The 8,556-nt window shown below is 46.6% G+C and overlaps 1 protein-coding gene and 1 long non-coding RNA gene across 5 annotated transcripts in view; one reads left to right on the forward strand and one right to left on the reverse strand.

Moving 5' to 3' along the window:
- The window catches only part of LOC122540566 (uncharacterized), a 36,824-nt gene extending 34,692 nt beyond the window's left edge, over positions 1 to 2,132 (forward strand). For all 4 annotated transcript variants that reach the window (XM_043676433.2, XM_043676432.2, XM_043676437.2 and 1 more), the window contains one exon: positions 1,531 to 2,132. In XM_043676433.2, the coding sequence (XP_043532368.1) occupies positions 1,531 to 1,662 (132 nt within the window). In that variant the 3' untranslated portion in view covers positions 1,663 to 2,132. The remainder of the gene's footprint in view (positions 1 to 1,530) is intronic.
- Positions 1 to 8,317, reverse strand: part of LOC148142235 (uncharacterized) — a 29,231-nt gene extending 20,914 nt beyond the window's left edge. Inside the window, exon 1 of the long non-coding RNA XR_015751952.1 lies at positions 8,130 to 8,317. This is a non-coding gene — a long non-coding RNA (uncharacterized LOC148142235). The remainder of the gene's footprint in view (positions 1 to 8,129) is intronic.
- Positions 8,318 to 8,556: the final 239 nt, after the last annotated feature.

Genomic DNA, 8,556 nt, shown 5'->3' on the forward strand with positions numbered 1-8,556 from the left:
GTCATTCTCATGTTTCTCACATACGCATAAAATGCCGTTGGGTTATCCTTGATCCTATCCGCCAAAGGTTTTTCATACCCTCTCTTAGCTCTCCTAATCCCTTTCTTCAGGTCCCTTCTGGCTATCCTGTATCCCTCCACTGCTCTGTCTGAATCCTGTTTCCTCAGCCTTATGTAAGCCTCCTTCTTCCTCTTTACTAGACATTCAACCTCCCTCGTCAACCAAGGTTCCCTCACACGACCATTTCTTTCCTGCCTGACAGGTACATACATATCAAGGACACGTCGTATCTGTTCCATGAAAAAGTTCCACATTTCCACGACATCCTTCCCCGACAGCCTATGCTCCCAATTTATGCTCCTTTGGTTCCTACTCCAAGTGTTGTTCAACTTGGGGTGGTGGTGCCTGTGTGTGTGTGCGCGTGTTGAAGATAGGTTACATGATTGGACAAAAGCCTGGCCAATGAGATATAATGTGGGAAAATGTAAAATGGTTCATTTTGTCAGGAAGAATAAAAAAGATTAAACCGTGAAAGATTGCAGAGCTGAGATGCAGAGGGATCTGGGAGTCCTTGTATACAAATCACAAAAGCTTAGTATGTGGGACAACAAGTGATCAGGAAAGTTAATACAATACAATATTCAATTCCTCCTGCACCAAATGATAACAGATACACAGCATTAAGGGAGACCACAACTGGAATACCATGTGTGCAAGTCTCCTTCTTTAAGAGCAAAGTTTTATGCATTTTGATAGTTTAAGGATAAGAGAAAAATGAAAAGATGTAGCTTAAAGAGACTATATACATGGAGTCAGCTCAGAGCCACCAGCGCCTGACCAGACACAACTAACATCAGAGTCACTGATTCTCAGGCTCCCTCTTTCACCACAGGGTCTACCTCGCTGTCATCAACTCAGGCTCACCTTCCTCCCCGCCAGACTCCCTCCCTCTCCCCTATGCCAGGGCTCATTCTCCCCATTCCCTGCTCCCTTCCTCCATGTTGGGCTTACCGCTCACCCCCTCCCCACCAGGGCTCGGCCGCACCCCCCCCTCAGGCCAGGGAGGAGTAGCTCTGTTGCTGCTGCACATCCTCAGGAGGCCACCCCAGCCCTGCAGAAGATGCCGATAAAGGCTTTAAAAGAGGAAAGAAAAGACAAAGGAAAAGGAGCAAAAGTAAAAAGATTAAAAAAAACACAAAGAGAGCAGTCAGCAGCAGGTGAGCCCCAGACCGGGAGCTGGACCACAGTGTTGTGAGAGGGTCGATAAACTGAGCAGAGATTTAATATAATTGGCACGAACTAGGTTTGATGGGAATCCTTACTATCTGTTGATTTTTATCTACAATGTGTCGGTTAAAAGAGGTGGAAGTGGATTCAGTGAAAAGTTTCTAAATGTGGCTATAGGTAGAGTGGGGAAGGAGGACTAAAGATTTTCAGCATGGGACCATCTGATGGGCTGATTGGTCTTGTTTCACTTTCTTATAAAAATGCTTCATGATTTTGAATAATGCATCTCTTCTTCTTCTCCAGTCCAGCCCGTCTCCCCATGTGTCGACTCGAAGCCTACCTACTTTACCAGCGCCTCAAGGGTATGAAGATCTCACGACCCCCATCTGTCGCTATGCAATGACACCAAGACTAGCCCTCAATACCATGATATAGAGACATCCAGCACCAAAACAGCTCTCGAGCCACCAAGGCATATTGAAACAAAAAATAAAAATGAAGAAGAACCAAATGCCTTCAGTGTCATCACTAGCTGAGTCCGAGAACACTCTCCAGTTCTTGAACAGCATTGATAGGGGAGCCTCACCTACAGATTGCTGCTGTCAGGCCAACAGCTCACAACACCACCTTAGGCTAACAGTGACGTTCCCAGCTGAACCCCATTATTTCTTCCTGAGAGTAATGAAGAATGTTTATTTGGTGTTGACTTTTTGAATGCCCATTAGTGCTGCAAAGTTCCTTCAAAACAGACGTGGTGACTGTACCTGCTGATTTAGGGCCAATATTATGTACATTTGATCTTTATCCAAAGACTAGCAGCTCTGCTGTGGTGCTGCAGAAGCTGAGCTCAGTGTGTTTTTGTCATATTGGCTCACTCTCTGATGTGTCATTAAAATAACTCATCAATTTGTGTCACTGAAAAACTCACTCTTTAGTTTTCTAGCCCACTCTGTGAGTGAATCTGAAAACTACTCAGTGCCTCAATACTCAAGCACTGATCTGAACTTAATCTGTTCTGGGCTGAAACTGTAACAGCAGAACTGCTGAAATATTTTGTTAATCCTTGTCAGGTACTCAGATAATAATACAAGATACAGTACCTTGGAGTTCAGGTGCATGGTTCTCTGAAAGTGGAGTCCCATGTGGACAGGGCATTGAAGGCGGCTTTTTGGCACAGTGGCCTTCATCAGTCAGGGCATTGAGTGCAGAAGTTGGGAAGTTATGTTGCATTATACAGGACATTGGTGAGTCCACACTTGGAGTTGTGTGTTCAGTTTTGGTCACCTTGCTATAGGAAGTGTGTCATTAAACTGGAAAAAGTGCAGAGGAATTTACAAGAATGTTGTCAGGACTCAACAATGAATTATAGGGAGTGGTTGGACAAGCTAGGACATTTTTCTTTCGAACATAGGAGACTGAGGGGGCATCTTTTTCCCAGGGTTGGGGAATTGAGGACTAGAGGGCAACAGTTTAAGGTCAGAAGGAAAAGAATAAAAGAGAACCTGGAGGGCAACTTTTATTTTAAACACAGAGGGTGGTACGCATATGGAATGAGCTGCCAGCGGAAGTGGTTGAGGCGGGTACATTAACAACATTTAAAAGGCACTTGGACAAATACATGGATAGGAAAGGATCAGAAGGAGATGGGCCAAGTGCAGGGAAAGGGGGTTAGTGTGGATGGACATTTTGGTTGGTATGGACCAGGTTGGGCCGAAGGGTCTGTCTCCTGCTATAAAACTCTGACTCTAGCACTCTAGAGGATGCTTGGTTGGGGTAGTTGGGATTATTTGCACAATTTGACCCTTTGACTAATCTTGCTGGAAGAGAGACATCAAAACTACAGGAACTCAAGCCAAATATTTGGAAGAAAGCTTAAACTGTTTCACCCAATCAAATGGAATGTTGCTAAGTGCATGGCATGAAGTCACAGGGTCATAGAGCTGTACAGCACAGAAACAAACCCTTTGGTCCAACTCATCCATGCTGACCAGACATCCTACATAAGTCTAATCCCATTTGCAAGGATTTGGCCCATATTCCTTTAAATCCTCCCTACTCACGTACCCATCCAGATGCCTTTCAAATGTTGTAATCATACCAGCCTCCACCATTTCCTCTGGTAGCTCATTCCATACATGCACCATCCACTGCATGAAAAGGTTGTGCCTCAAGTCTCTTTTGCAACTTTCCCCTCTCACCTTACATCGATGCCCTCTAATTCTGGACTCCACCATGCCAGGAAAAAGACTTTGTCTATTTACCCTATCCATGCCCCTGTATTAACCTCCAAAAGGTCATCCCGCAGCCTCCCACGCTCCAGGGAGAACAGCCCCAGCCTATTCAGCTTCTCCCTATAGCTCAAATCCTCCAACCCTGGCAACATCCTTGTAAACCTTTTCTGAACCCTTTCAAATTTCACAACATCCTTCCTCTAGCAGGGAACCAGAACTGCACACAATAATCCAAAAGTAGGTGAATCAATGTCCTGTACAGCCGCAACTCCTGTACTCAATGCACTGACCAATAAAGGAAAACATACCAAACTCTTTCTTCACTATCCTATCTGCCTGTGTCTCTACTTTCAAGGAGCTATGAACCTGCACTCAAAGGTCTCTGTTCAGCAACACTCCCCAGGACCTTAACAGTAAGTGAGTAAGCCCTGCCCTGTTTTGCTTTTCCAAAATGCGGCACATCATATTTATCTAAATTAAACTACATCTGCCACTCCTCAGCCCATAGATCCTGTTGTACTCTGATGTAACCTTCTTCACTGCCCAATTCACCTCCAATTTTAGGGTCAATGCAAACTTACTTACCTCTTATGTACACATCCAAACCATTTATATAAATGACAAAAAGCATGACCCAGCACCGATCCTTGTGACACACCACTGGTCACAGACCTGCAGTCTGAAAAGCAACCCTGCACCAACATCCTCTTATCTTCGAGCCAGTTCTGTAAATAAATGGCTCATTCTTCCTGTATTCCGTGTGATATAACCATAAGACATAGGAGTGGAAGTAAGGCCATTCGGCCCATCGAGTCCACTCCGCTAACCTTGCTAACCAGTCTCTCGAGTCTACCACTCGGAACTTTGTCCTATGACTTACAAGTCTTCTCAAGGGGGGTATGTAAATGCTGACAGAGATGGTGGGCAGGTGGAGCTAATTTACTAAAACTGTTGGCGTTACCCTGAAAATTTTTAAAATGCCTTCCATGTATTTAAGGATATCACAGAATGGGTAATTGTAAATAGTATACACTGCCTTCAATGTGACTTAGAACATAGAACATAGAACAATACAGCACAGAACAGGCCCTTCAGCCCATGATGTTGTGCCGAACATTTGTCCTAGCTTAAGCACCCATCCATGTACCTTTCCAAGTGCCGCTTAAAGGTCATCAATGGTTCTGACTCTGCCACTCCTGCAGGCAGCGCATTCCATGCCCCCACCACTCTCTGGGTAAAGAACCTACCCCTGACATCCCCCCTTATACCTTCTACCCTTCACCTTAAATTTATGTCCCCTTGTAACACTCTGTTGTACCCGAGAAAAAGTCTCTGACTGTCTACTCTATTCCCTGATCATCTTATAAACCTCTATCAAGTCACCCCCTCATCCTTCGCCGTTCCAATGAGAAAAGGCCTAGCACTCTCAACCTATCTTCGTACGACCTATTCTCCATTCCAGGCAACATCCTGGTAAATCTCCTCTGCACCCTCTCCAAAGCTTCCACATCTTTCCTACAATGAGGCGACCAGAACTGCACACAGTACTGCATCATATCTAAGTCCCTTTGCAGCCAACAACAGCCCTCCTCACTATCCACAACTCCAATCTTCGTATCGTCTGCAAATTTACTGACCCACCCTTCGACTCCCTCTTCCAAGTCATTAATAAAAATTACAAACAGCAGAGGACCCAGAACTGATCCCTGCGGAACTCCACTTGTCACTGGGCTCCAGGCTGAATATTTACCATCTACCACCACTCTCTGACTGTGACCAGTTAGCCAGTTCTCTATCCAACTGGCCAAACGTCCCACTATCCCATGCCTCCTGACTTTCCGCATAAGCCTACCATGGGGAACCTTATCAAATGCCTTACTAAAATCCATGTACACTACATCCACTGCTCTACACTCATCCACATGCTTGGTCACCTCCTCAAAGAATTCAATCAGATTTGTAAGGCAAGACCTACCCCTCACGAATCCGTGCTGGCTGTCCCTAATCAAGCAGTGTCTTTCCAGATACTCATAAATCCTATCCCTCAGTACCCTTTCCGTTACTTTGCCTGCCACCGAAGTAAGACTACCTGGCCTGTAATTCCCGGGGTTATCCCTATTCCCTTTTTTGAACAGGGGCACAACATTCGCCACTCTCCAGTCCCCTGGCACCACCCCCATTGACAGTGAAGACGAAAAGATCATTGCCAACGGCTCTGCAATTTCTTCTCTTGCTTCCCACATAATCCTAGGATATATCCCATCAGGCCCGGGGGACTTGTCTATCCTCAAGTTTTTCAAAATGCCCAACACATCTTCCTTGCTAACAAGTATCTGCTCTAGCTTACCAGTCCATTTCATACTCTCCTCTTCAACAATACGGTCCCTCTCATTTGTAAATACTGAATAAAAGTACTCATTCAAGACCTCTCCTATCTCTTCCGACTCAATACACAGTCTCCCACTACTGTCCTTGATCGGACCTACCCTCTGTCTCGTCATTCTCATGTTTCTCACATACGCATAAAAGGCCTTGGGGTTATCCTTAATCCTACCCACCAAAGATTTTTCATGCCCTCTCTTAGCTCTCCTAATCCCTTTCTTCAGCTCCCTCCTGGCTATCCTGTATCCCTCCAACGCTCTGTCTGAACCTTGTTTCCTCAACCTTATGTAAGCCTCCTTCTTCCTCCTTACAAGACATTCAACCTCCCTCGTCAACCAAGGTTCCCTCACACGACCATCTCTTTCCTGCCTGACAGGTACATACATATCAAGGACACGTCGTATCTAATCCTTGAAAAAGTTCCACATTTCAACGACATCCTTCCCTGACAGCCTATGCTCCCAATTTATGCTCCTCAGTCCTGTCTTGCAGCATCGTATTTACCCTTCCCCCAATTGTAAAACCTACCCTGTTGCACGCACCTATCTCTCTTCATAATCAAGGTGAAAGTCACAGAATTGTGATCACCATCACCAAAATGCTCATCCACTAACAAGCCCATCACTTGTCCCGGTTCGTTACCAAGTACCAAATCCAATATGGCCTCCCCTCTGGTCGGACAATCTACATACTGAGTTAGAAAAGCTTCCTGGACACACTGCACAAACACCGCCCCATCCAATCTACTTGATCTAAAGAGCTTCCAATCAATATTTGGGAAGTTGAAATCGCCCATGACTATTACCCTGTGGCTTCTGCACCTTTCCAAAATCTGTTTCCCAATCTGTTTTTCCACATCTCTGCTGCTATTGGGGGGCCTATAGTAAAGACCCAACAAGGTGACTGCTCCTTTCCTATTTCTGACTTCAGCCCATACTACCTCCAAAGGCAGATCCCCCTCGAACTGCCTTTCTGCAGCCGTTATACTATTTCTAATTAGCAACGCCACCCCCCTCCTTTTTTTACCATCCCCCCTAATCTTACTGAAACATCTGTAACCAGGAACCTCCAACAACCATTCCTGTCCCTCTTCTATCCATGTTTCCGTGATGGCCACAACATCGTAGTCCCAAGTACCGATGCACGCCTTAAGTTCACCCACCTTATTTCTGATACTCCTTACGTTGAACTATACACACTTGAGCCCATCTCTGTGTCCGCAAGTATTCCCTGTCAGTGCTACCTTCTCCACAGCCTCCCTATATTCTTGGACATCCTGACAAACAGCTAACCTATTTGCTGGACTACAACTCCGGATCCCATCCCCCTGCCAAATTAGTTTAAACCCCCCCGAAGAGTGCTAGCAAACCTACCTCCCAGGATATTGGTGCCCTTCTGGTTCAGGTGCAACCCATCCTGCTTGTACAGGTCCCACCTTCCCCAGAATGCAGTCCAGTTGTCCAAATACCTGAAGCCCTCCCTCGTACACCATCCTTGCAGCCACGTGTTCAACTGCACTCTCTCCCTATTCCTTGCCTCATTGTCACGTGGCACCGGCAACAACCCAGAGATGACGACTCTGTCCATCCTAGCTTTTAGCTTCCAGCCTATCTCCTGGAGCTCCTGAATTACCTCCCCACCCCTCTTCCTACCTATGTTGCTGGTGCCAATGTGCACACCCTCCCCCTTAAGGATTCTGAAGACACGGTCCGAGACGTCTCGGACCCTGGCACCCAGGAGGCAACAAACCATCCGAGAGTCTCGCCCATGTCCACAGAACCGCTTGTCTGTCTCTTTAACTAAAGAGTCTCCTATAACGAGCGCTCTCCTCCTCTCCCCCTTTCCCTTCTGGGCCTCAGAGCCGGACCTTGTGCCAGAGACCCGGTCACTGCAGCTTACCCCTGCTAGACTGTCCCCCCCCCCCAACAGTATCCAAAGCGGTATACTTATTGTTGAGGGGAACGACCACAGGGGATCCCTGCACTGCCTGCTTCCTCCCCTTCCCACCTCTAACTGTTACCCAGCTACCTCTGTTCTCTGGCGTAACTATGTCCCTGTAGCTTCTGTCTATCACCCTCTCAGCCTCTCGAATAATCCTCAGTTCATCCAGCTCCAGTTCCCTAACGCGGTCTGTGAGGAGCTGGAGCGGGTTGCACTCCCTGCAGATGAAGTCGGCAGGAGCATCGGTGGTCAGCCCTACCTCAAACATCCTGCAGGAGGAACATTCCACCGCCTGCGCTGCCATTACTCTACACTTAGTCTCCAAAACAAGAACACTAAGTAACTTACCTGTTCAGCCGACTGAGTCCTTTTTTTTAGGTTAGAGGAGGAGGGAGGGTGGGAGACACGACACGTGTAGTGTCTCGGGTTCCTTCTCCACTCAAACTTCTCACCTTCCCAGACGCCTCTGTTGACGACTTCCGGGTTCCTGCTCCTAGTTGGAAAAAAACACAGACTGCGAATAGAAAAACGTTAATTTAAACTGGTCTCCGCTTACCTTCCGGCTCCCCTCTCTGTGCGCCTGCTGTAGCACTGTAGCACTTGGTAAGAGTTAGTTCCTGTCTAATTCCTCCGTTGAAGTGCATCAGTTGTTATTGGCAAAGTTGCTCCAAAACAGATTCGCTAAGAAATTTGTGCATTAATTAGATTACTCAGCCCTCAAGAATTTAGGTTGATTTGACTCAGTCTCCCAAGGATACAATAAAAGTGTTTGTGC

This window comes from Chiloscyllium plagiosum, unplaced genomic scaffold (genome assembly GCF_037043375.1).
Source record: "Chiloscyllium plagiosum isolate Xiang-an unplaced genomic scaffold, Cpla_swu_hap1 HiC_scaffold_29, whole genome shotgun sequence".
NCBI classification, from domain to species: Eukaryota; Metazoa; Chordata; class Chondrichthyes; order Orectolobiformes; family Hemiscylliidae; genus Chiloscyllium; species Chiloscyllium plagiosum.